We start from the raw sequence: 27785 nt of genomic DNA, 5'->3' as shown, positions 1-27785 counted from the left end.
ACTTGACATAATGTAAGACGATTTTTTTTTTAAAGAAAAACAGAAATTACTTCAGACGATGATTAGACGCAACGCTGGGTTTACATAGAATTCATGTTGTCATTTGTGACTCGCTCTACCAAAACTAGGCGCTCGTCGCATCTGAACTTGACAGGTTGATACGGACTTGTTTTTTCATTTCCCTATTGTAGACCTTTTGTGAAATCTATTACAAACTGATTTGGTTACATTTCACCAAAGGTCTACAATAGGGAAATGAACAACAACTCCGTATCAACCTGTCAAGTTCAGATGCGACAAGCGCCTAGTTTTGGGAGAGCGGGTCACATTTGTGATCTCTCACTTGATTAGAACGTAAAAATAAGTGAGTTTTGTGTATCAGTGACCTTTTTGTACAGCATTGTATACCTCTGTTTGTAAACAAACCCTTGCCTTACAATGGAGGATTAACCAACATAATCCTGACAAGTGACACGTGAACCATGACAACATAAATCCTATATAAATCAGGCAGATTTTTTCAAAACAAACAAAAATTACTTCAGACAATAATCAGACAAGGAAAATTAAGACAGAAACTTACATTTATATTGGCCAAGTAGGCCTGCACTTTGACACAACAACAAAATGACATTTATATTATCATCAGGCATAGATTACTGAACAGGGTTTACCTCATTGAGCGCAAGTCTTTTTTGACTTTTCCCTTCAACATCATACAATTGGCAATTACATTGTAAATAGTACAACATTTGGAAACAAATTCTGAATTTGGTTAAGAGCGCTTTGAGCGAGGACTCAAACCACAGACCAGGAAAGGCACAAAGGAAGAAGGGTCTGTAGATGCAAAATATATTCTATCTCTCCCCTTCAGGTCTTCTCGAGTCAATGCAACTTTTTTTGTAACTCTAATGGAATTTTTGCATCAAAGTGATGTTCAACTACATGCGTTTCAATGGATTTTGTGGGTTTGCAATTAAACGAATTGTTATTCAAATTTGGGGTAATGTAAGCTTTATTTTACCATAGTCATCTCAATTTATTTGTCAATGGCTTTTAATGGTGTCTACATCTGGACTTTTCAAACATAAATTTGACATCTATTCATAACATGGATGCCAGTGACCCGAGGCAGAAAGTCGGAAATTGTTTTCTGGTAAAAATCTTGGCCCTAGATGAGCACTCACTGGCACAAAAATGTCTCTAAAATGCTTATTTTTGGTCCAATTTTGAAAATTCGAACAGCCACGGAAGGTTGAGAAAGGGACCTTTCTATTCCAGCTGTCAGATTTGGCATTGAAAACAAGGAAAAGTCTGAAATCCACCTACAAGTGGAAATTTGACATCCCTGTAATTAGTATTAAGGCAGACCCTTACATGATTAGACTCAACAATTGTGATTAGTGGAGTAAGATCCTTATACACATGTTTAATATTCAGAGAAAATGCAGTTGAGTCTATATAGGGTGACAGTGCATATAGACATCTATTAGGAAACAGCCAGCTGTTAATAATTACAGGGCGCCCTATTCTAATATGAATCTAATTATAGCCAGTATAACATGGATGGTTTTAACCCAATGAGACCATGTTCACACATGGACTTGGATTTTTAAAGGGCTATGCCATTTGAAAGTATTGTCTTTGTCTGTGCCACAAGTAAATGGAAATAAACATTGCCATTGCCAGACAAGACAACATGATAAAAACGGACATTGACCCCACGAAATAGCTTTATGGGAGTTGATAGGCCCTAATCGCCTAGGACTAATATACATAATGTGTAGATCTATAGAAAGTAATGTGGCATGAAAATTTTGCACTTTACAGAATCCCTGTCCTGGCAGTGTAAAGAAAATGTATAAAATTGAAAGAAATGGAAGTACACCTTTTATCTCCTTGTGCAGTGAATTATAAACACTCTGTTATTTACAAAATGTACACAACATGCATCACAATATGCCTTTCACATCGAATGAATCACCTCAGAAACAAGGTTTGAATTAGTGGCGCCACCTGCTGGCAGGCTGAAGAACCGATTACGGTGAGCGGCGAAAGTAGCAGAGGTAAGGTATAGTCTGTTGGGCCAACAGGCTCGAGCCAATTACTGCCTATTAGAGCTTATCAGTTTATCAGCTTATAAGTCCCTTGGTGGGATGCTAGTCCAACACAGGATACCTCCCCAGGTTAACTGGTACCCGTCACAACAGGGTGGGTCGAGGAAAGTTGGGAAGATGGATTTTCCCAAGATCAAAAGCGAGCAGTCCTATCTGGGAATCGAACCCACAATCATCGGATTATGAGTCAGAGACCTCGGCCACAAGACCACGCCGCTCTCCTGAAACTAGTACAGCAACCTTACTCACACACAGTCACGTACCTGCATAGTTAACCCTATTTCACTCTGTCGTGTGAGTGCATAGTTTATAGTGTTATTTCATCTAACTAAAGCTTGTTTCTGAGGAGACTGACCCATCACACAATATCATACCACAGGCAATGCAAACATTCCAAATTAATAATAGGGTCTGCACTTATCTAGGCCCAGAGTAACATAAGAGATGTTGTTCAGGATAGATGGCAGATGGTCAAAAAGCCATTGCTGTAAAATCTTAAAGTGCTTTTAATCTTTGATTGGAAATTATTCAAAAGTTCAAATACTGTAACCGTTATACTTTCCATGCATGCACTTGCTGATGTGAACTTACAAAGTCCAAATTGTCCACTTCAAAAGACAGACTGAAACTCAGACGCAAATATTTAGGTGACAAATCACTTTTTCTCAGCCTAGACATCAGTAGATGGATGGACTCCAATACACCATGAAGCAGCACCAATATTAGATACAATATACGGATTCACAATCTTTAAAAGACATTCTGGATCTCATTGGGAAGTTGACAAATACAATATTGTTACAAGTACAAGATTTCAACAACATGATTTGGGCTTCTTATCGACTCGGCAACAGCCCCGTGCCCCCCCCTAAGTCATCACCGACCGCTTCTTCGACATAACACCAGACATCGCCACAACATTTAAGGAAATCAGTTCCCACACGGAAGACGGCCATCAGTAAACAAGTTACCCAATATAAAGCTCGAAAGTATTTGTGGAGTTGTAAAAACAGCAACCGCACTTTCAGAATACCAGTTCTGCAAACCCGGAAAGAAATTGCGACCCTTTTTTTCGTCAAAATTGCTGCATACTTCTAATTTAACATTTTGACAACTCGTAACTGTAACTTAAAATAGATTATATATTTCATGCTTATCAGACGATAATTCATAGCCCGCAAAATAAAAATTGTGAATACTCTAATTTTCAAAAAGATTTCGAAAATCGCCAAAATAAGATAGGCCTAGTTGCGGAAATGTTCAGGTTTAGAGTATACCAATGCATGCATGAACGAAATCAAGTCTTTGAGTGTGGTCTTTCAAAGCCTCACCAGGAAGACGGTAGAACTACTAGGGATACCCTCCTGACCGACAAGTCCTGACGCATGCAGGAATTTCTTGACAAATTCCAGTCCATTATCATTGTATGTAAATGCAAGCCACGATAGAGCATATGAGGTTGGCCTAACATCCATTAGGATAGAACCTAATACTCTCTTGTCATGATTTACAGCATAATTCTCATTCCTGTTTTCAAGAACATTTCGCGATATTCCGATCCTCTACTACTTACTACCTCATCACCGCACTATAAACAACTTGTTTTTAACTTCCCTAATTGAGCATGGTTTCACTGTTTATGGGTCCACGACCGGTCATAATCAGGATAATTTCACCGGGACTCTGCAGATGGGACACGTAGCATTATCCTGAAAATAGAACAAAAAATTGAAAACATCCGTCCAACATTATCAATCCAGCACAGGTGTTCAAGTGTAAGAATCTAAGACATACCTTGATCCATTTATCGATACACTTGACGTGAAAGTTATGAAAACACGGCAGGATTCTGAGATTATCTCCGTCCTCATACTCTCCCATACAGACAGAACACTCGTCATCTTTACTGCTAGACGCCGTTTTCTTAAAGATTTTTGTCGGAAGTTGTTCGATGGACGTTTTGTTTAAACCTTTTGGGCGTGCTTCGCCGATCATGTCACTAAGCGCCAATAATGCCTGGAAAGACAGGATCACATAATGACAAAAACTGGTTTCATCAATCGCATATCAGATTACTGTGTAAAACTCCAAAATATTCGAACCTTTTTGATGTTGCGATTTGGGAAAATTTCTGAAAAAAATTACGTGATATTTATTTTGGTGGGTGACGAAATTCCTTTTCGTAATGCCTACAGTATCAGGCCAATTGTTTGCGGTGGGGAGGGTTGGGAGGGGAGGGAGGGAGGGAAGGGGGAGGTGGGGGGATCTGAGGACAGTCTTCTGCAAGAGCGGGTGTCTAGGACTGGGAGCTGGAGTCAACTTATCTCTGTGTATACCGACAGAACAGCCTAAATGCATGAAGAGTGAGAAGTTTTCGTTTCCACATGCAAAAGCCACTGCAAGTCATTCTGAAAGAAATTGAGATACTGATTTTAGAATGAACCTGACAGTATCATAGAACACCAAACATTTCATTGCAAACTTGCAAAAGCCTATTGAAAGAACACTCAAGTAAAAAGATGTCCCTTTCAATGCAAAAACCATCAGTCACTGCAGAAGAGTTCAATTTCCCTCGAAAAGGCCTGAACTTGATTCAGTGGCCTTGACATTTAAAGTCTCCTTTTACATACTCACATCCATTTGATGTATATATCCTATCTCCATTTGATTGTATGGCCAAACACCGATCCACTCAAATATAAAACCCAGATTTCAAATCTGAACAAGTGAGGAAGCGACTTGTATAGTTTTGTTTACATCACCTCATAGGCCTCATCCAGACATATTCGTACCATTTATAACATAGGAGTAAAAAGGCCTGATCTCAGGATGCATAGGCCTATCCTTGAGGCCTATTTAAAGCTTATTAAAATGTGTCAAAGGCATTGGAATAACCAAATTAGCATAGCGTTATCAATCATGTCCATCACACCTGGCATATTGAATGAGAGCCTTTTTTGATTTGGCCCATTGCCTAATGGGAATCTGTAGATGATCCAAGTGTTTGTCATGAAGTACCCCGAGTGCTTAGCTTACTCAGGAGGGTATATGTGACCCGCTCTACCAAAACTAGGCGCTTGTCGCATCTGAACTTGACAGGTTGATACGGACTTGTTGTTCATTTCCCTATTGTAGACCTTTTGTGAAATCTATTACAAACTGATTTGGTCACATTTCACAAAAGGTCTACAATAGGGAAATGAACAACAAGTCCGTATCAACCTGTCAAGTTCAGATTCGACAAGCGCCTAGTTTTGGTAGAGCGGGTCACATATTTGACCCGTCAGCTTTCAGCGTAAAACGGATACTGCAGAATTTGACCAGTTGTGAACTGGTGACCAGACCATGATCATAATAATGACGTCCGTTCAAACATGCAGGTCATAATATGCAGGTCATTTTCAGTTACCCGCTGAAGTGAAATGTGAACCTTAATGTATGACCATTTTGATTGGCAAGCGATGGGAGTGACAGTGACCGAACACCAGACTGGGTATGTCCCACAGACGAGATGAATGGTAAAATACCACAAAGTCGGAGGCACATCCAGGAGTCTGAGGGCTTGTTCAGTTTCAGATTAAACGAGGCCAAGGAGATTTTATGCCAATTTCCCAAACTTCGTGATGAAAATTGGCAAAGAATTTTCTCCAATATGGGGCGGGGCATGCATAGGGCACCCCCTGTATCTGTGCCAGATTGTTTGCCCAACACGTAGGCGTGATCCAGAACTTGGGGAGAGGGGGCAGCGCCCTGGTGCTTCAACCTCAGAATTTTTGTAAGTTTCCAGAGATTGTTTCCAACACAGTATTTTAGAAAGGGACATTCCTCCCGGCTCGTCCAACCCACCAGAGTAATCGAATGGGCCACCAGTCGCCATACTAAAGAAACCTAAAGCACTATACAAACAAGTGATTTTCATTGCTGCGACCTACAATTATGACAGCAATAGTTTTTCGTTTGAGATGGCCATCGGCGTTACAAGGTGACAAATATTGAAAATTGGTGATTGCTGATTGATATCAAATCGGCGATAACTCGTTTTACCTGCAAATGAGCCATTATATTATCACTTATCACAGCGATAATTGTTGCAGCAACGAAAATCATCCGTTTGCAGAGCGTTCCCAGGAAATCAGTCACAACACACCGCAGACCGAAACAGTGATTGGTGTCCTAAATTGCATGCAGCCACAGTCCCAAGCCATGAAGCTGATAGAGTCAAAGAACACAGCCACTAAGGCTGCCAATACTGAAAGGCTGTCAAGACAACCGAAATGTTGAGCCAGCCTGAGTTCTCCACCGGTATAAGATTAGTCCAGGTGTACCTCAAACAAAATGTGCTCAATGAGGTGCAACAAATCCCCAATGGAAGTTTGAATAAAGATCGAATTTATAATCTGATGGACGACCACCGACTTCTGATGTACCAATCAAAATCCGGAAGCCTAATTCTTCGCATCAGCGTTCAGATTACGATTGACCACAGAAGAGGAAAACGATGGGTCACTCACCAGATTCTGTCCTCGTGGGTACACCAAGAACATATGTCCACGCATACTCATACTGAAATTCTGAGAAATATCAAAAGATATTTTAACACACTTCCTCTACGACGCAAATTTATTGGTTCTCTCTCAGGAGCAAACTCAGAACCGCAGTGATATGCACAAAATGTAGAATGTGAGAAAAACCTTACCAATCCAGACATCTTGCTATCAGTCAATCTAGTAAACTCAGGAGAACAATTACTACTGGAGAAAGGCCTACGATACTCCGAGTAATATATGGTAACATATGGTCAGCCACTCTCCTCACGCATAACAGGAACTAGAATTATGATGATGTTGTTATGCCCCTGCTGGCCTCCATGGCTGGGAGCATGGGCCTCTATTTCATGGAGTAGGATAAGAGAAACCTTTAACACTGACACTGTCCATAATAGAAAAGTATCCTGATAACAGAGGTCAAATTGGTTGGAAATGACGAATTTGAACCCAACATCAGTGCCCTTAATAGAGAGGGTGTCCTGCAACAGAGGTGTCCGCTATGAAAGGTTCCACGGTATTTCAAGACTTTTTGGAGAGATATGCTTGATTGACATTTCTGTGAGGAGAATGGGTTGGAGAATGTAGATGAACTTACATGTATGCCTATGGTATATGCATTATTACAGATATCCATTACTCCCATAACCATGTCTTATGTAAGAACTTGCTTTAGGTTATTCATTATTACTAAAATTGTATTTCTAACATTGAAAAAATGTGGTTACTAAAGAACAATTATGTCAGTTTAATAATTTCATAATTGATCTTGTTTTTTTCCCAAAAATTACCAATTGGCAATGACAAGTTTCAGCGAATTAGCATGCATAATAACTGCAGTGCAGCATTGTGGATTTCTATTTTCCTGAGCCACTAGTAAATACAGTGAACATGAACAGCACCCCTTTAAGGAGGAAGCCATCTTGGTATTTTTGATTGATGACACAAAAAACACCAACCCAAAAAGAGATGCACAGTCACGGGTCATGAATTGGCAAGAAACCAAAAACCCAAGCAAAACATATGAATTTTAAAACTTTTATACACCTTAACTACAATTAGGGAGTGAGTTGTCTGGCAACATATGGTAAACATATGCCAACAACAACTTTTGAGTTATGTCAGAACTTCAAATGTAAGTCAATAATGCATCTGTCAAATAAGGCCTGCTCAACAAATTCTTTGTTTCTGAACCGCCTGTAAAAACAGGTTAAATTTTAAAGTCTCCCGTCAACTGCTAGGGTGGTTATCGTCCGACTGTACACTTTAACCTTGGTCTATCCTGAAATTTTTTCAAAACTCCGATGAGCTGCTCAACGGGCATTACAATCTGAGCATTTCTGACCGGTAGCCATTGGTACACCTAGAGTAAGGCAAGTAAGACCAAGAGACATGCCTCGAGTCTCACGCCGACCGTGGGGATCAAACAGGGACCTCTTGAAAGCTAGTCGAGTACCAATTGCTATCCTACCTCGTAATCATCTCCCTGGACGGCATTAGCTGCTGCTATTCCTCGACGTTGCCGGCCTCGGCCCCGTCCACGGCGTGTTGGAGGGCTGATGGTCGGCCGTCGCCCTGGCTGCAAAATAAACAGAAGATATATTTGTGAGAAGTGTGGTAGTATCAGGCCTTTCAATTACGTGGAGACCTCTACACCCTGTATTTTTTTTAGCCTATTTTGGGGACATGTTTTTTTGCTTTTTAGCTTAATTTGGGGACATTTCATCGCGCCAATTTGCCTGAACAGCGACGTCATAAATCAAAGTTAGTGACTGTTATCACCACATACACCTGAAAAATCATAATTTTAGGGTAAAACTATAAAATTAGGCCATTTGGATGAGATTTGGTTATGTTAGGGGTCAAAAAACGCTTCAGGGGGGTCATATTTTAAAAAAAAAGAAAAAAAAAAACCTAATTTGGGGACATCCTGTACGGCCTACTCCGTTATACGGTGTAGGAATCATGTAATTGAGAGGCCTGGGTATAGTGGTAAATGTAGTGGACTTAGGTTTTTGGACATGTTCTCAAAAGTGCTAACAGCTCAGTCAATGAACTAATGCGTTGAAAGCTAGAACTTTAAATGTGAAGAATACCCTAGACAGGGTGTAACAGAAAACCAAAGCAGTGCCAACTGCATGAATAGTAAAACATTCTTACCTCCACTAAACCCATTCCCATGGCAACGTGCAAGTACATGGCCGTGTCGACGTGGGGGTCGAAGTTTGGTATTTGGTTAATGGCTACTTGATCAGCTGTAATGAATGGAATAAACGTCTCAATAAATATGGCTAAATGCCCAAAGGACAGGTTTAAAGGGCGACTGGATTTGTTCCAAATCTGGAATTGAATTCAAGATTTTCCAATCATGTAAATTGATACGTATTGATTATAAATGGATGTGATGCTGGTCTACTGCAGATTAGTTTCCCTGGCAAGCCTGGTACCCATTTACTCCTGAGGGAGAGAAGAAAGTAGGGTTATGTACCTTTGCAAAGGACACAAATATGAAACAGTGCGGATCCGACCAAGTGTTGAACCTAGGACCTCCTGGTTATAAGTCCGGCCCTCAAATCACTCTAACACTGTCCCCGAAAATGTAAGGGTAGTTATGAGTATAGAACTTACCTATATGTGATCGAGTCTGACGCTGTCTCCCCCTGGTGGTGGGACTCTTCCGCACAAGAGCTTGGGGAGCATGACAAGGATTGAACTGTGACGTAGGTGGTGGGTTGAACGCACGCGGGACTGGCATCTGTAACTGCGGCGGGCTGAGGAAGTTGGCGGGCATGTGTGGCGGTGGGAACGGGCTGCTGGGAGCTTGCTGGCTGGCGATGTGGGCAGCGGCAGCAGCAGATTCTTCCTCTCTCATCAGAGCTTGCGCAAACTCCATATCCATCTGCTCTTGCATGCGTCGGGCCATGGCTTCATCATCATCAATCTGCTGCACAACCATGCGAGGGTCGGCATCAAGCGGCCGATTTAACGATCCTGCAACAAAAACATAAACTTAACGGCATGTTAACATTTTGAACGAATAATGGCAAGGGGATTCTTGATTGTCGTTTAGAGTTAAAGAAGTAGAATTTGATTTGGGCACAAAGCCACAAAATTGAAAACCTGATCTGTACTTCAGACTTCTTTTCCGTGACAAGGTCTAGGCTAGAAGGTACGTTGGGTATGTTGTACGCACCTACAACGAAGTTAAGGGATACATTATCATAAAATACTGAAGACAAACCTCGGCTAGTCTTTTGTCGGCTGCGTGTGTTTTTTGACCGTGGAGAAGACTGGAGGGCCGGTGATGTTGGCACGAAGGGGATGACATCTGGGGAGAATCCTGGATTATTTGCGATAGACTGAGGACTCGTCACAGGATTCCTCTTAGTAACCTTCGAAGTTTTCTTACCCCGTCCCCTTGGGGATTTCACCGCAGGTGGAGATGGATAGAACGAGTTTGGGGACGAGACTGGGACATTTTGGATACGAGTTTGGTAAGACGGTCCGGCACTGAATGTAAAGAGTCCAGGACTGACTGGGCTGCTTGCAGCATGTGACACAGGCCGACTGAGGCTTGACGCAGGTCCTGACGTAGATCGTATCGCAGCCGCATTATCACCAATCGCGTTGCCGTTTGCAGAGCGACGAGTGGCGCTTGTGGAGGTGTTACAGTTACCCCTTGAACCACTCGTCCGGAATCTCAGTCCTGCCTGTATTTCCCGCTGTATTGCTTCATTCAGAGTGACTTCGACGACCATTTCAACAGGATCGTCCAAACTTCCACGCCCCCTACGACTCTTTGGTGTTTTCTTCTTTTTAGCTGGTGCGAGTTCTTCTTCTAATTCTCGAAATAGAACGGGATCCAGCATCGTATTGTACTCATTTCTTGCATCTTCTTCCTGCAGTTCTCGTATCCGCGGACTAATCACCTGACCAACATCACGACGACTAACACGCCCATTTAAGGGCATCGTATGCTTGTTTGACGTGATTGGTAAAACATCATCATCACTACTTCCAGACTCGCTATCGTCGATATAAATTATCGATCCTTTTGAAATAGCCCGGCGACACCTACGCTTGGGCTTCGGCGAAGACACGGACTGTATGAGTTTCGGAGGCGAACTCACTGTAACAGACTTCGGCAGTTCCTCACGTTCTGAATGGATTAAACCCCGATTGTCATAGTAACGCCGGCTAGATGAATTAGGCGCAGGAAACGTGCTCACAGAACTGTTGCGAGGTTTCGTATGAGTACTAGAACCATGATCGTTGGGTGAACTTCTCGTAAAACTTGGTGGCACTGATGACCTCTGGCCAAGAGTAGCAGACGTACCCTTCTTCCCACCATGCGTCAAAAGTGCCAACCCGGACTTCGCACGACGTGACGAACTAGAAATATCGTCAACTAACTCCTGCAACTTTTGTTCCCAGTCGTCCTCACTGTCTGAAAACATTTCCTGAGATTCGGGTTTGTCTTTTTTCTTGTGAACTTTCGGTGGAGTTTTAACGTTTGCATAATCTCCTACAGTATTCCCTGAAGCATTCTTCACAAAGCATCGACTGCCTTTTGTCTTTTTCGACTTCTTCCCGAGGTCCGCCACCTTTGTCTTTTTCAAGGTCGGCTGCCACTCTAATTCCTCATCAGAATCGTTACCGAAAATATCCTGAAGTTGTTTCCGTAGCGATTCATCCGTGAACTGCATCCCATCCTCAAGGGACTGATTAGCATCCAATGAGGTTGGAGCATGACAGCGAGATTTGGGCGAAACACTCAACCGTACCGGATCACAAACTTTCAAATCACTGATTCGACTTCTCGAGGTTCCAGGGGGAGAAAGTCTCGACGCAGAAGCGGATATCGTGCTTGGTTTAGACTTATGAAACTTCTCAGTTGGTTTTGCCTTTGGTTTGTTTTTGCTTGGGAGCGATAATTTCCAAAATGAATCAGAGTCCGAGTCCGATGAACATCGCCTGGCTGCAGCCGTTTTCGTAGCCTTCTCATCCTCAAAACTTAATCGTCGCAGTGACTGTCCATTTTCTTTCCGAGGCGGAAACCTCGGTGAATCGTCAAACTGGAATGGCGACGACTTCTTAAGAATCGGCGATATCTCTCGTGGGGATTTATCACGACCTGGCACATCAGACCGTCTCTTCTTCGCAAAGAAAAAACTTTCGGCGGAATATTTACGTTTTTTCGATTCCAGGGGATTATGATTACCGGTAATGGAACTACTTAAACCAAAGACAGGTGACTCGAGGCGGTTGCCTATTATTATTTCAGGACCTCTTTTCGTGGCATCATTCACCAAGAAACTGTTGGATTCAGAGTCAGAACTACTTGAACTAGATGACAACAAACTCAGCCGACCAGGAGCCGGTTTTTTCTTTTCTCCGCTGGTAAACATATGTGAGAATTTTTTCTTGTAGAAATTGCCCGGCAGGGCGTGATTGGGCGACTTCTGGAAGGTGTTGCCGTCAGTGAGATCTGATGACATTCTCTTTACAATTCCATTCATGTGCGAGTTCTGACTTGAGCTCTGGTCCGGAAGCTCTGAATCAGAATTACCCCAATCAGCAGGGAAACCATTCCTTTGACTATTACACTTCTTATCATTCTTAAAACCCTGAGAAAATTCCTCCTTGTGACTAAAATGCTGTTCCTCCGTAGCTTTCACATTTCTGCTGTTAAACATCTCCTTACCACCACCCGGCAACAAACCACTCGCACGCCCGTTAAATTTAATTTGATCGTGTGACTTCGGTTCAATCGACAACATACAGAATTCGTCATCCGCTCCAAATACGTCCGACTCGTTTGACTTCTCTGTCCCTGGGGAGTCATCAAGGTCAGATCCGCTGGAATCTTGAAGAAGGGACGAACTTAGCCTACGACTCGGTATCGGGACTTCATCATCATCGTCTTCATCACTGCTGTAGTACAGACTTGACAACTTGTTCCGCTTTCGTCTAGCGAGCAAGCGGTTCAAAGCGTCTGATCGATTTTCTTTGTTTCCGGGCGTTGTTTCTCCGCCACTTGAATTGTGGGTAGCGTAAGACTTGCTGCTGTGACCGGAGGAGGATTCGACGTTTTGATGACTGCCAAGGAATCTCTTCTTTCGGTGTTTGGATGTTGGCCTGAAAAGACAAAATGAAATGGTCTCAAGTCGATTCGTAAAAAAGGACTACAGTAGAATCTCTCAATGAGGACACCCTCGGGACTGTCCTTAATAGAGAGGTTGTCCTTCATAGAGAGGTCAAATTGAATGGAAATAACCAATTTGGGACCAAACCTAGTGTCCTCAATTGAGAGGTGTCCTGATTAGAGGTCAAATTGAATGGACAGCACCACTTTGGGACCAAAACTAGTGTCCTTAATAAAAATAATAGAGAGGTGTCCTGATTAGAGAGGTCAAATTGAATGGAAACCACCACTTTGGGACCAAAACTAGTGTCCTCAAATGAGAGGTTGTCCTTGATAGAGAGGTCAAATTGAATGGAAATTACAGTTTGGGACCAAACCTAGTGTTCTCAATTGCGAGGTTGTCCTTGATAGAGAGGTGTCCACTGAGGGAGGTTCCACTGTACTTATAATGATGAAAAGCATCAATCTACCTAAGTTCATTGTTTGGGGCTCTGGAGTACAATCTTCTGGCTGGACTTCAAACTAACACAAATAAACCTGTTGTTTAATCAAAAGAAACTGGCAAGTTCAGTGAACACATAGATCTGATTGTTACAGAGCCCCATCCCGTCTGAATGCCAACTCACACTGACACGTCCTTATCTTGTTGAATATACCAGTCATCAGAGTCCATCAGTGTTCCTCCGGAATGTCTCTCATCCATTTCTAACACACTTGTCCTTGAAGAGAAAACCTACAAAATAAAAATATGTGTCACGATAAGTTGCATTATTTCACATTCATCTGCCACAGCCAGGCGTATGCATACGGCGCCATAGTCCTAGTCCACCTGGTGAGGATTACGAGGAATGTCGTTTTTCCTGAGGGAGGAGTGTGATCCTATCCCCCAGTTTAGGCCATACCCTTGTTGATAAACAAATTATTGGTTCCAGGTGGAAGTGTAATGAAATGTACATTGCTTGGCATGGTCGAATTTAACTTCATGGCCTGGACACAAGGCCTGTTGGAAATTGACCTAGTATCCAGGCCATGTGGGACCTTGTGTCCATATCAGGCACTGTACATTTGATTAAATGTTTACCTGGAGACAAGAATTTGTTTTTCAAGATGGGTATGGCCAAACTGGGGGATTCTAAAAATGTCTTTTTTGACAGTTCTTACTGCCAGGGCAGGCAGTAGCCCTCTCCACTCTTGAATTTGAAAATTTTCCAAAATGGCAAAAGCTGAACAAGCTACAATTAACAATAAGGGAGATCCCCTCTCCTGCGTACTGTCCGCAATAGTTAACATACAAAAAAATTTAATTCATGATTGCATTGAACACAACAATACACTCGATAAATACATTGTCATTCTGACACAATGGCAATGCATCTTTCACAATCACAATACAATACAAAATACAATAGAATACACCACGTAGTCGTAGGCTACACATTACACTTCAGTTTTTTTGGGAGATGGCTTCATTTCGCCAAAGATTCTGTCGAAACCTGGAAGTTTACTAGGGGTCATGTGACCTTACTTCAAAGAAGACAAATATACCTTTAATTTGAAAGGTTGCTTATTTATTTTGACCAAGAAAAAGTTACATTATAGCGCGCTTTTTGTGCGCTTTTTATCACTTTTTGGAAAAATCGTGCTGGGTGCCATCTTGGAATATTGACCAATCAGGGGCCGTGTTACAAATATTTAGTTCCATTTTCCTCTACCGGGCGGAATATTGGCGCTACTGCATAATTGGCCAACTTGGCAAAATCTGAGGAGATGAAGCTATCAAAACGCTGATTTTTATCGAAGTGTGCCGTATTTTGACATTGATTCACGATTAGCATTGTAAATAAAAACCTTTTATACCATTTAAGTGCTTAAATTGTGTCAAATGCTTGTGTGAAATGTCCAAAAATTGGATGAGTTTGAAAAAAAGTGCTCATAATGCCGCCTGATTGAATGCGGGGAGTGATACTCAACTGCATGATGCTCAAAACTGCTTCATTTGTGTTTTCTTGCATGCCACTCCTCATGTATCATCAGTAAATGTTAATGGGTACTTTGCGTCAACAGTCCGGCGACCACCGTGGTGGTGTATCGTGCATCATTGGAGAACATGAAATTGGTGGCTATGGGTGGGGAGCCTGCCTAAGCTCGTGCTGTCGTGGTCGAGTGCATAGAGGTCGTTTTTCAAACAAATTTTGTTTATGCAGATAGTTCGTTTATGCGTATTTAAGCTCTCTTTTATTGATACATCTTTTTCAAGCTGGCTCCAAGCCGACTGCCCCTTTTTTGTGACCCTAGTAATTTGAACTAAGTGGCTAATTTCGACTTGGGTGTCTTGACGTCATAGATCGGCCAAATACCTGGCACCCAGCTCTGATATGGACATGAAAGTCATCTGTAATAATCTCATTTCAGGTATCGCTGGGATCAAGATGAGAAGAAGGGTGATTGCAGCCAAGAAAGAACCGCTGAAAGCAGTGAAGGAGCTGGATGCATTTCCTAAGGTGCCTGATAGCTACCAGGAGACCACAGTTGCTGGAGGTGGAGGTAAGTCAGCTCGGGCCCAGGCCCCCTACCCCGGAAGGCCGCACCCACATGAATGCTTCTTTCAGAAATCTGGTAAGGCAGGGTAATGGAAAAGTGCTGGCAAAAAGTGTAGGGCAGGCCCCCATAGGTAAATGAAAATGCATCAGAAAGCTTCTGAAAGAGGCAGCCGCACAAGGGCTTCACACAAGAGTCGGATGCTTCCTTGAGTTTCTGGAATTTTTTGGATTGGCAAATAGAAGTGTTTGTATTTGGGGTGATGTCATTGGGATTATGTGTTTTCTATTTACAGTTTCCATTGTGACGTTTCTTGTCATCACCATCCTAGTAATCTCTGAAATCAGATATTATTCCAACAGCACACTCAAATATGATTATGAGGTTGACAAGGAATTTGAAAAGTAAGCATTTCTTCTTGAATGAAAGGTCACGTTCGTTGGTACAAAAACTTGAACTGGAGATTTTGATATTACATCTGTACTTGAATCTATGTAAACTTGTGCACTGATGTAAAAGCAGTATTCCTGCCAAGTTTTGTCACTCTGGCTTGTTTAAATTTTGTCGAGGGTATCGGCATCCCAATAGGCAGTACTGACTCGGATTCTGACAGACTCGGAGTATGTCGAAACTCTGACAAAATTGACCTCGCATTTCTGTCAGAACTACCCTTGCGACAGTCAGCCACAGAGTGGTGGCCATAGTTTTGCTTGTAGCCTGTTGAGCAAACACAGGTAAAAAAATACAGTGGAATGGTTCTTCTTCAACAAGCATTGCTATTGAAATTTCATTCTCTGATTGATTCTTTCTTCCAGAAAAATAAAAATAAATGTAGATCTTACTGTGGCCATGACTTGTGATTGTAAGTATACATTTGTTAACTGTTTTGTGTAGGATTCCAAGGCATGAATAACACCTTGGGTGCCCAACAACGTTGATATACGTCTTTCACACCCAATTGCTCGGTGCCCAAAGACGTATATCTACGTTGTCGAACATACTGTGGCAATTGACACTTTGAAGCCAGATGCCAAGGTACTGGTAAGAGCTCATTGTTAAAGCTGTTTGAGATGTGGTTTGAAAATATATACAAATGTAGTTTTGACATACCTGTAAAATGTCTTGGACGATTTCTCACTTGGGCCAGACTGGCTACAAATTTCGCCTAGCCACCATTCCTTATCTCCTAATTTGATAAAGTAGAACCTCTCTATTGAGGACGCCCAAGGAGTTGACGAATGCTGTCCTTAATAGGTAAGTGTCCTGATTAGAGAGGTCAAAATGAATGAAGACTACCAATTTGGGACCGAAACAAGTGTTCTTGATAAGGAATGTGTCTTAGAGAGGTGTCCGCTAAGGGAGGTTCCATCTGTTTTCATTTCCAGTACTAGGAGCAGACGTTGTCGATCTCACCGGAGCCAATGCCGAGTCGTTCGGCTCCCTCAAGGAGGAGCCAGCATATTTCGAGCTCTCACCTCTCCAGAGGCAATACCAGCAGACAATTCAACATGTGAATAACTACATCAGGCAGGAGTACGCGGCGATGCATGAGATATTGTGGAAGACGGGTTACGGTGGCATGTCCGGTATGCCAGCCAGGTGAGGCGGTCCTTCGGTCAATGATAAGATAAAATTCCTGAAATGGTTATTTGATGTGTACCGGTAGTTTAACTTTGTGTATGGTGCTTGAATGTTTAGACCAGATCCAAGCTCCATAATCCATAGAATGTTGATTGTCTGCCTGGCAAAAGAAATTGGTACCTAAATGTAGTGGCATGCAAAAGTGCTCATCACCTTGGCGGAGGAATAACCCCCTGTTGTAATAATATTCTTCATCTTCTTCAGCTAAATCTAACGATGAAGAACATGAATTGTCGCATCACTGAAACTTTTGGTTTAGTAGGTAACACTCTGGTATACTGCGCAAATGGTTTCCAGATCCGCGGTTTGAAATTTGTTCCTTTCTTTCCAGGGAGACAACGCCCGAATCTGATGAGGAGCCTGACGCTTGTCGCATCCATGGCTCGCTGGTCGTCAACAAAGTCGCCGGCAATTTTCATATAACAGCTGGAAAGTAAGTGTACTTGTTGCTATTAAAGGATTCTGTTAGAAAGTATTCAAGTTCTTGAAGAGTCTGCACATTTGGGCCTCCACACAGAGCCTCTGTCAGCTTCAAAATAATCTCCCAGCCATTATTCTCAACAACAGATTGGATTGTGACGACTGTTGTCAATTTCCCTTGAATATTAGCTTGTTGATGTGACATTGAAATTAAAAGGCTAGTTTGGAGAACACCCAGCCATGTGTGTGCAGATCTTGACTGAATTTGGCAACTCAAAATCTTTCTATTCTAGAACTATTTTCTGGCTCATTCTGACAGTCTGATGTTTTTTAACACAATAGCTCTTTACCTTAGAATTATCTGAAATTAATTCTGTTTTCACATTAAGAAATTGTTGTTAATTCTTTCTAAGAATTCTAAGAATTTGATTAAAACGATCATTATTCAAATTAATTCAGACATTGACTCCAAAGAAAGTTTAGGGCCTTTACAGTTTTATTATTTTTTTGTGTGTTTACTTTGATAGAGTTATCCCCAATATGCCAGGGGGCACCCATATGCACACCATGAGAGTTTATAACGGCCAAGAAAGAATAAGTAAGGGTTGCATTCTGGGACAGCTGTACATAAATAGAAAATAGTACTAATAATAACAATTATAATAAAAATAATGATTTTTTTCAATAGCGCTTTTCACTGTATTGTCTACTGTCTCAAAGCGCTTTCAAGAGGCAGTACTTATTCTGACTGATTGTGCTGATTTAAAAGAAGATTTTTCATGATGTTTTGCTTGTCATCACTAGAGTTATTTCACCTGAATACACTAACGGGAAGCATGTACATGGTCTCAAAGTCTATAGTGACGATTTGAAACAAATTCGTAAGGATCAGTTTTTTCTAAATTGTAGTCAGGAGTTAGTTTGAATCAAAGACTGTTTTGTTGAATTGCTCCATGAAATAAAATTTCAAATTTTTTTCAAGTTTGTTCATTTCCCGACTCTTGTCAAACATAAAAAGTGCGTGACGAGAGTTTTGGAAGAGGTTATCTGTACATGGTATCATCATCAATTACTAAAAAGTGCAAAAACTTCACTCTTTCTTCCGATCTGTGAAAATTTCTGAAAAAAATGAAACTTTCACAATTTTCATTTTTTTGCGAATCTCAGTTATATTTTTCATAAATTTGCACGAATCGTCAAAATAATATGGCGAGGAAATTTAGCAGTGACTTTACATATTTTTTCATTCTTGTGTTTTTTTCTTCAAAATAGAGCAATTCAACTTGCAGCATTGGTGGTTTATTTTTTTCAATCTATACCCACAGCCTGCCTAGATTGTTTTTGGGATGCGTTTATAGGGTAACGGTTAAGCACTACCGGTATATATACTTGAGGGGCCATTCATTTAGTACGTACATTTTGATAGAACAGTCACATGGGAACAATCGTCTATTTTGATCAGTAGAACAAAGGTAGGAGGACGTATCTGGGGTCCAGCGACAGCGTGAAAGTGTACAAAGGGGGATTGAGGGTGTACTGAAAAATCGGAAAATTGTGCGTACATTCTAAATGGAGGGTCCCCTCGGCCCTATGCCATGAAATCTCAGGTTTGGCGGTGGTAGGATATTTAAGGACCTCCCTAAAGAAGTTTTTATCATTCTAGAGATACTGACCCCTACATGAAAAATAAAATGCCTAATTAGGATGTCAATTTGTTTGCAGTATCTTCATTGGTTTATTCAATGCAGTCTTTTTGAACTGACCAATGAGAGATGCCCTTACAAACTGTGAAAATTGATTTCTGTGGAGATAAATTTGTAAGGAGCATCTGGATTGGTTCATTCAGAGCAGGCGTCTTGGACTGACCAATGAGATGCGCCGTAACAAATTGTTGTAACAAGATTGATATCGTCTGCCTAGGTCAATTCCTGTCTTCCCATCTGGCCATGCTCACTTAGCTATGACGGTTCAAACATCTGGTAAGCTTAAAATGATTGTGTGTTGGTCACCTGGTTCAGGATTGTGGACAGACTGACAGTATCAGTACAGGTTTAAGACCTCAGAGCCCTCAGGGAGATCTGTGTCTCATTTTCACCATGGTTGACCCATGGCAAACTAACAGCAATTCACCACTGACGGTGTGACATCACATCATGTCAGAACCGACCCCAATTACCCGGCTGTATTTCCTGTTTGGCAGGATGGCCAGCAAAGATATGAGACTCAAGAACCCAGAGGGGGAATGTGCAACCAGAAATTGGCGAAATGAGTTTCTGGGTTGCTTCACAGACCAACTTTAAGAAGTTTGAGGAGGCCCATTCATTGTGAAAAGTGTAGCCTTGCTAAAAGGAAAACAAGAGATAAAAATTCTTCGGGTATGCGGCCCCTTGGGGTGGGCACTGTAGCTTGTGGCGTCGGTGTCTTGAATTATTTCCTTGGCACCGGAAGGTCCTGATGAACAATCTACTCCCGATAGTCTGTCTTACTTGAAGAAAAAAAATGTCGTAACTTTCTGGCCATTTTCAAATGTCCTTCATCCTAAACCAATCGTGACCTTCACATGACCTCGTATAATTTGCATGATCTGTCCTCCCATACTTCTTTAGTTTAATTTGCATGATCAACTTCTGTTTTCATAACTTCTGCTTGGTAAATTCAGGAATTTGAGACGACCAACTTCAATGAAAATTCAAAAAATCGGATTGCAATAAAAACTTGTGCACCTCTCATAAACTGCATACACTATACAGTTAAATCGAAATATACTGTGAAAATGTTTTTGAGCCAGTTTTACGCGCCTGTTTCACATAGCCCTATTACCCAGGATATAGGCCTTTTGTACAGGCGTCTCAAAACCAGCTTAATAGGTCAACACAGTATTTTAGGCCTGCTCACATTCCTGTATCCTGCATGCAATTTTGTTTTAACCTGACATTTATCTTCCTAAATGCCTTTAACCATAAAAGGACATGCGTCAACAAACTGTAACTCCGAATTTTTGGCATGCCATCTATCATCAGCCATTTCCCTCTTAACGTTGTGTGAATTATTGCCAAAATCTCATTGAGGATGACGTCATGACAAATGTCGTCTGACGTTACCTTACGCAATTAGAACTTCATCATCAGATGGGTTAGATTTTGATGCAAGACTTTCGACTGGGCAGCACCCAAATTTGTGAGATCTGCAAAATGTTTGCGCCAAAAGAAGGTTGAAAAGTGGAGAGAGGAGTCAATCAGGTGTGAGAGAAAGCCAGTTGATGATAATACATGTCGAAAGAATTGGTAATTTTGAGATACCTTGTTGTATGGTGCTGAGGCCAGGGGAAGCATTTGAACCCATCAAGATGAGACACATGAGTAGGTTTTGATGGACATCTTTTCTCTGTCTGAAGAAGGTGTCATCAGGAATACCCTCAATTGGTGCCTAACTGTAGTAGCATGCAACTAAAGCTAATACAGAGGGTGTGATGCATGTCCTTTAACCGCAACTTCCTTAAATCTAACCGCTTCTTTTGCCTTTGATTTGTCTGTCTTTCCACCACCCCAGACCCATAAACTTACCTTTTCAAGTTGGCGAGCACTTTCACATCGGTGCTGATATCGAAGACGAAGGTAACCTAGTGTGATTAGTCGCCTATAGGTGGCAATCTGATCACACACTTTGATAGTTTCCGAGACAATTCATCATTTTGTTGCAGGATTTATTGACGTTTTTGTTTTTCGTGTTTGCGTTGGAATTCAGGCCATTTAACAATTCACGATAATTTGTGATCAGAACTATAGTCCATATCGCAAGTGGATGACCTCACACTCGAAAAACCTAAAAGTGCCGGTGAAACTTTGACAGTGCCTCACTTTAGCTTCAAATTGCTCAATCTTGGCTTGTTGTGTCTGATTTTGGAGTCTTTGTAGATCGTCCAGAAGTTTCTCATGAAATAAGACATTTTGCTCATCTGTTCTCAGTGTGAAATTGCCAAAAAATCGGAGTGTCGTTTTCTTGCGAAATGGACTATAAAGTGGTCTTAGCAGGATGCAGACAATTCTTTAGAGCAAGGAATGAAGTTACACATTTTGTGTTGACAGGTTTGTGATCCTTCAGTTTACACAAACTTTGTTGGATCAGTAACCAGTCTACATTTCAAATGTTCAAGAGTCCACAGGAAACCGTTAAATTTCCGAGGTGTCTTGTTTTTGCTGATTTTGCAAATAACCTAGATTAGCAAAATAAAAATCGCAGAAAATTTTTTTGGTGAAACTAGGGGAAAATTTGTCATGCACCAAACAAATAATTGTGACATTTTTTTCTCAGAAATGTTCACGAATTGTAAAAATTAAAACGGCCCATAAATTTTGAGGTTTATGATAAATTCTATCTTGCTCTTGTTATGCATGTCGTAACATAATCAGCAACCTCCTGAAATTTGCCTGTCCACCCCTCATTCTAATCAAAATTTGTCCGTCTTTTACATCCAGACCCCTAAATTTTAAACATATCAAGGTTAACGCCCATTTCCACGGTGCCGAGTTGATTGACGAAGGTAAATTAGTACTCTGTGATACCTGTAGGTGGCATTCTAGTTGCACAACCCCAATTGTCATGGCTGAAATTTGTTGGTGTTTTTCAATGTTGGAAATTGAGATCATTTGACAATTTTTATTCTAGATCATTCTGGAAAAATATTTCTGAGAGAAGGCCACTTGTGGCGCTTCTGTTGAAAGGCTAGAGCAGCCAGGATTATTAGGAAGACACACTATTTTGAAAATAGCCTGATTTTATCAAAATACATTGATTGCAATTACCGGAATTGTTAAGTGCCTCCTGATTTCCAACCAATGAGATGTGTTCTGTTGTGTTTGAATAGAATATGTAATCGTGCGTACCTAATTTCTTCGTGGTGGAAAATTTGCAGCGTCTCAAAATTTTCATTGTGAGTCTGCGTTGCAGTCGTCAGGATCACTTACAAACCAGGCGGAGGAGGTCACTGCCAGCCAAAACAAACCTAAATATAGGCATAACGAACAAAAGAACATGTGGTGTGTGACCATGAGGTCTTTCTTTTGCTGCCTGGTTGTTGTGGCCAGCAGTGGCTTCCTCCTCCTGGTGAGAGGGTATCTGATCCTTGATCACTGAATTTTCCCCTCCCGGAATTTTGAACTTGTCGTGCATGCTGTCAAAGTGTAGCGATTCAATGTCATTGTCAAATGTTTATCTGTATAGGCTATACTCTTTCATTTTGGACAAGGAATTTAAAATTGTCTGGTCACACTAGGCTCTCAATCTGAAAATGTAAAATTTTAGGGGTTCTGGTTGTGATTGCCTATATATACCATCCTCAACCAAGCCTACAGTCCACTTCACAAATAAATGCCGATTTTTTGGGAATTTCATTAAGAAAACGCGGCAGTTAAACAAAAGATTTCATCTGAAACTACGAAAGTCCAAAGTCTCAAAAAATGCTTATTTTGCCAGAATGAAATAAAGCATGACCAGGAATGAGCTGTTTGAAGAGAAATACCAAGAACTTTTCCAATATTTATGGTTCTTTTCCATACAATGCCATTTTCTTGTGAAATGGACAATAGTCTAGTTATTGTGAAGAGAAGTGGATGTCTTTGTGAACTGTGTATATACTGTGAAAGCCTCTTTCTTGTGAACTGTTAATACCTCTTAGTTGTCAAGTCCATTTCATTGTCGTACATACACCAGGCCTTTGCATTACATGCTAGATGCCCTTTTATGCTATTTCAAAATTTGGAGATGTTTTGGTTTCATATGACCCTCACTGAAGCATTTCCAAGACATTGAAATTTTACCTTTACAAATGCTATCACAAAGCAAGTTATTATCTACTTCACAAGAAACTTGGATGTTTGGTGAATTCATGCAGAAGATGAAGCCGATATATTTGACCGAAATGTGATGAAATCATGACAGATGAGACCAATTAGGGAAAGGTTGTAGGCCTTTCTAAAATAATGTAATGGAAGGCCTGTACATTGCTTCGTACTCATGTCACAAGCATTCTCATTTCAGTTTCTTTTTGTTTACCTTTTGTTGCCTATATTATGAGTAAATTTGTTGGCAGTATGCTGAAAAAAGAACAAGTTCATTGTTAATTCTCAAGAGACTCAGTCAACTCAAGGTGCCTTCTACAATTAAACTACTTGTTGTTTTTAGTAACAGACGTTTTCATAACACAAATCCTAAGACAAATCATTTTCAAAGTTTTTTATTCATATTTCTGCATTTATTCATATTTCGTCACCCGATATTTCAGATTACAATTTCTCTCACCGAATCGACCACTTGTCGTTTGGAGAGGTCACACCAGGTGTCGTTAACCCTTTGGACGGAGACATCAAGATATCGGATGAAAGTAAGTCCCACTAGTTCTAAAATATCATTGAATTTAAGAGATTCTGGCCATTTGTTAACGAGCTAAAGCATTTTATGTGTTGTTGTGTTTGCCCCCTGGTGGCTAGACCAAGAATCAGATTAGACCGAAATTTGGTCCAGATGGAGATCTTCCCTAGGGTTACATATGTACAGTGGAACCTCCCTTAGCGGACACCTCTCTATTAAGGACAGCACTAGTCAGTCCCAAGGGTGTCCTTAATAGAGAGGTTCTACTGTACTAAGTTTCAAGTCCAAAGCCCCATTGGTTATGCAATGTGCCATGCTAAAGGACAACGATGGTGCCTCCTTTTGGCCAAATTAAGAAACATATTACACCAGATTTAGCCTGGAAGGAGATTTTGCCTAGTGTTACATACAAAGCTTCAAGTCCAAACTCCAATTGGTTATAAAACGTTCCGTGCTAAAGGACGCCAATGGATGACGTATGCTCCGTGACAGTTAGAGCTCACCGGGAGAGCTAAAAACAAATCACGAAAAGTCACATCGCTAGTATAATGTCTACCTCTCCTCTTGCAGATTACCATATGTTTCAATACTTCGTCGAGGTTGTACCGACCAAGGTTGAGACGACGCAAGCCAACGTAGAGACGTATCAGTTTGCCGCAACAGAGAGGGTGAGTGGATGAATGAATCGCTGATTTCATTGTTGTTGCCAGATTCTACAAGTGTGGGTTTAAATAAACAAATGCAACGACTCCTGTCTATTCAGACGTATCGTACAATTGGTACTTTTTCAGTGAATGACTTTACAAATTTGGTCAACCAGGTTAAATACTATTGCGAACGGAGAATGTAGTTTACGCTACGTCTTAACAAAAGTCAGCCGCGATACCCCAACGTGTTCAGGTTTGTTGTTGTTGTTGTTGTTGTTGTTTATCTGTTCAGGTTTGTTGTTGTTTATCTGCGATTTCATTGGTTGAGGTTCATGGGGCATGGCTTCCTAGAAATTTAGTGCATAGAGTCGGCTGATAGGTGGCTCTAGCTGTGCGTTCCAGATTCTACAAGTGACCATGCGTTGTTCTTTCTGTGGTTATCATGTTGCTCAGTAATGATCCCTTGACGATTGTTGACCCCGTTGTATTTGAAATCTCCACATGATTGGCAGGTCGATGGTTCCAGCCCCGTTGATAACACTTTCTGGTGCGATTAATTACTGCAAACGATTGTTGATCCCGTTGAATATGAAATCGCCTCGTGAATGGAAGGTTGAACTCAAAGGTTAAAACCCCATTTTCTCTTTCTGATGCGGTTGATTCCTGCCGCAGAGAATATTTGACCAGTAGGAGGTTCATAGGTATCAATGGTCCATCCGTCTAGTGTGTTTGTAACCAGTTAGAGGGGCTCAGAACATGTGGGTATCAGCCTACATCTGCCTGTATATTTCAACCATTTGATGAAGTCTAAAAGTCCAGATCTTTGTGCGTTCAGACCAAATTGATGACCCAGTAAAAAGTATAAACAACAGCAAAGAGGGTATTTTGAGTGATATTTTAAGAAGTCGATCTGTTTATTTTTCAGAATCGTTCTATCGACCACAACAAAGGAAGTCACGGCGTCCCGGGGATATTTCTCAAATACGACGTATCGTCATTCAAAGTGCACGTTAAGGAGACGCATCAACCTTACAGTCAGTTCCTCGTACGTTTGTGTGGGATAATAGGTGGTGTGTTCGCAACCTCAGGTCAGTGCGAATCAACCTCGGATCAACCATACCTGATACTGTTCTAAATTTCGTAATCAAGGGCTATAAATTCCATTTGAATTTGACTTTAAGTCTTTCAGTCTTTGTAAGTGACATCACTTCGTCTAATCTCTTCCAGGTATGATACATTCCCTCATTGGTTGCCTCATTGATGTCGTCTGCTGCAGATACAAGTTTGGCAAATACAAGTCGCCGTCTGACGCACCGCAATCTCCGTCCGAACCTATCACTACCCTGCCGTCAGAAACGCCGCCAACTACCCCAGTCAACCTCGTTCCAGATGCACCGATATTTCCTACAACATCTTGAGGACTATTGGAAAGCTATAAAAATACAATGTGTGCAACACTGTGCCTGAGGTTTTGAATCTTGCCACTGCAGGTGTAAGATTGAGCGAATTTCGCACAACCAGCTTTTAGTCTACTTGACATTTTCACATGGAAAAATTTATTTGTTTTCGCTCTAAACACTGTCGCATCCCTAGAATATAAATGTACAGGGTTGGGTCCAAGGGGGCTGCAGTGGGTGGGCGCACGACCCCCCCCCCCCCCACCACCACCACTTCTTTCAGAAAAATCTTTGAGACTTTTTGGTTTGAAAAAATTGGGTGTAAAATTTGCTATCGGGTTTGACTTCTGTATTGTGAATGGTCTGTACTCTACTGGTCCAACTTTCTTTCAAAATTATATTTACAGTAGAACCTCTCTATTAAGGACACCCTCGGGACTGACAAGTGCTGTCCCTAATAGAGAGGTGTCCTGACTAGAGACGTCAAATTGATTGGAAACAACCAATTTGGGACTAAAACTAGTGTCCTTAATAGAGAGGTTGTCCTTAATAGAGAGGTTGTGCTAAACAGAGAGGTTGTCCTTAATAGAGAGGTTGTCCTTAATAGAGAGGTTGTCCTTAATAGAGAGGTGCCCGCTAAGGGAGGTTCCACTGTACATAGGTGTATTGGTGGGAGGAGGATCTTTGATAAATGTTCCAATTGATTATCAGAGTGCAGTTCATTGTAAAGGTGCCATTGATTGTTGGAGTGCAGCTTATTGTGGTGCCAGTACTTATTTATCGAGTTCAGTTAGGTCATGCTAAACTACCAACGTCGTGTCATCCTTGATGCACACCGCTGGCAAGTCGGTAGGAACTTAGTGAACAACCGAGACCTTTATGACGTCTGTGAATCATTGTTGCATCGAAAGCATTGTTTTATTTCTTCAATGTTCTTTGTTGTCCATAGATATTGTACGGGGAAGATTGAAATGTGTCATAAGCTTATGTGCAATGTTAGATTCTGTTTTTTCCTTGATTTTGAGTGGGGTTGAAGCAAATAGTGTTGCTTCCAGGGATCCTAGCAAAGAAAAGGACAGGACGAACTAAGAAAAAGCAGGGTTAGGACCCTTCTGTAATAGCAAACATATTAGCCGTTCTCAAAAATGGCTGTGACATTGGCAAAGACCAAAAACCTGCTGTGGTTTTTGTGTTAAGAAAACAATGTAGGAAAAATTCAGGAGGGGCAAAATTGCCTCGGGATTTGCTGAAATTGCTACGAGATTTGCTGACATTGCCTCGGGATTTGCTGAAATTGCCAATCGGGATTGGGATTGGGTCTTTGTTATGATGGATTGATGGGACAATGGGACAGTTGCTCCCCTTCCTCTCTGTTTTAATGCTGGTGAGAGAGTAATTTCTAAACCTTAACATTTTTGTAAACTCCACCATTTTTGTGACCAAGTAAATCGGGATGGGTTTCTCAAGAAATCACAACCTCTAAAAGAAGAGTTTCATTTGTTGCCAAAAAACATAATATTTGAAGATACACAGAAATGATGGATTATATATTATGTGGCCTCTTTCTAGCTATAGCTGATCGGGAATAAATATTTTTTTATTTATGAGTCTAACTACATTGACTTCTTTATTTATTTAAATTTTTTAATTTCAAAATTGTGGCAATGATATCACAACTAGGGCTAATAACCCAAGTCAAGACGTCTGTCAGTATCTTTGCTAAGAATAGTAGTCACAACCTGGACTTGGGCAGGAATCAATGGTAGTATCACAACCATGGCGGATAATCAGAATTGACGCTTCTGTCACAATCTTTGGAAAGAATGGTATGGGCCCAACCTGGCCTCCCAGGCAGGAACCGTTGGCCGTCGTCACAACCAGGGCTAATGACCCGATTCGACGCTTCTGTCACAATCTTCAGAGATGATGCGGTCACAACCTGGACCCTTCGACAGGAACCAATTGTATTC

The 27785-nt window shown here is 41.3% G+C and overlaps 2 protein-coding genes across 5 annotated transcripts; one reads left to right on the top strand and one right to left on the bottom strand.

Annotated features, from left to right (window-relative positions):
- Positions 1 to 258: 258 nt before the first annotated feature.
- On the bottom strand, positions 259 to 14457 carry LOC135492538 (uncharacterized). Of its 2 annotated transcripts, none has more exons than XM_064779077.1 (8): positions 14352 to 14457; positions 13433 to 13539; positions 9903 to 12799; positions 9290 to 9652; positions 8822 to 8916; positions 8133 to 8240; positions 3912 to 4133; positions 259 to 3826 (listed from the first exon to the last, which is right to left on the bottom strand). In XM_064779077.1, the coding sequence occupies exons 2-8, from the start codon at positions 13507 to 13509 to the stop codon at positions 3779 to 3781; spliced, it is 3810 nt and encodes a 1269-aa protein (XP_064635147.1). In that variant the 5' UTR covers positions 13510 to 13539; positions 14352 to 14457; the 3' UTR covers positions 259 to 3778. The 2 variants fall into 2 exon arrangements, with proteins under 2 accessions (XP_064635147.1, XP_064635148.1); XM_064779078.1 differs by lacking the exon at positions 14352 to 14457 and adding an exon at positions 14099 to 14184.
- An 83-nt stretch (positions 14458 to 14540) lies between these two features.
- Positions 14541 to 27422, top strand: LOC135492388 (endoplasmic reticulum-Golgi intermediate compartment protein 2-like). 3 transcript variants are annotated; one of them, XM_064778839.1, is made up of 11 exons: positions 14541 to 14642; positions 15219 to 15350; positions 15640 to 15748; positions 16160 to 16206; positions 16730 to 16943; positions 17317 to 17418; positions 19326 to 19384; positions 23686 to 23784; positions 24342 to 24439; positions 25344 to 25506; positions 25646 to 27422. In XM_064778839.1, exons 2-11 carry the CDS (start codon positions 15236 to 15238, stop codon positions 25834 to 25836), a joined length of 1197 nt encoding a protein of 398 aa, XP_064634909.1. In that variant the 5' UTR covers positions 14541 to 14642; positions 15219 to 15235; the 3' UTR covers positions 25837 to 27422. The 3 variants fall into 3 exon arrangements, with proteins under 3 accessions (XP_064634909.1, XP_064634907.1, XP_064634908.1); XM_064778837.1 differs by lacking the exon at positions 19326 to 19384 and adding an exon at positions 18210 to 18286; XM_064778838.1 differs by lacking the exon at positions 19326 to 19384 and adding an exon at positions 17933 to 18003.
- The last annotated feature ends 363 nt before the right edge of the window (positions 27423 to 27785 follow it).

Source organism: Lineus longissimus, chromosome 8, assembly GCF_910592395.1.
Source record: "Lineus longissimus chromosome 8, tnLinLong1.2, whole genome shotgun sequence".
Classification (NCBI taxonomy): Eukaryota; Metazoa; Nemertea; class Pilidiophora; order Heteronemertea; family Lineidae; genus Lineus; species Lineus longissimus.
The sequence above is the reverse complement of the archived record's forward strand: the minus strand, read 5'-3'. Positions and strand labels throughout refer to the sequence as shown.

What these genes read in the sequence shown, in the direction of transcription:
- LOC135492538 (XM_064779077.1), bottom strand. Translation starts at nt 13,509, where the DNA reads ATGGATGAGAGACATTCCGGAGGAACACTGATGGACTCTGATGACTGG. An exon ending in CCGACAAAAGACTAGCCGAG is followed by an intron (nt 9,653 to 9,902) that starts GTTTGTCTTCAG and finishes TTTTTGTTGCAG; the next exon opens with GATCGTTAAATCGGCCGCTT. An exon ending in GTATCGATAAATGGATCAAG is followed by an intron (nt 3,827 to 3,911) that starts GTATGTCTTAGA and finishes TTCTATTTTCAG; the next exon opens with GATAATGCTACGTGTCCCAT.
- LOC135492388 (XM_064778837.1), top strand. Translation starts at nt 15,236, where the DNA reads ATGAGAAGAAGGGTGATTGCAGCCAAGAAAGAACCGCTGAAAGCAGTG. An exon ending in TTTCATATAACAGCTGGAAA is followed by an intron (nt 17,419 to 18,209) that starts GTAAGTGTACTT and finishes TGTCATCACTAG; the next exon opens with AGTTATTTCACCTGAATACA. An exon ending in TGACGATTTGAAACAAATTC is followed by an intron (nt 18,287 to 23,685) that starts GTAAGGATCAGT and finishes CCGATATTTCAG; the next exon opens with ATTACAATTTCTCTCACCGA.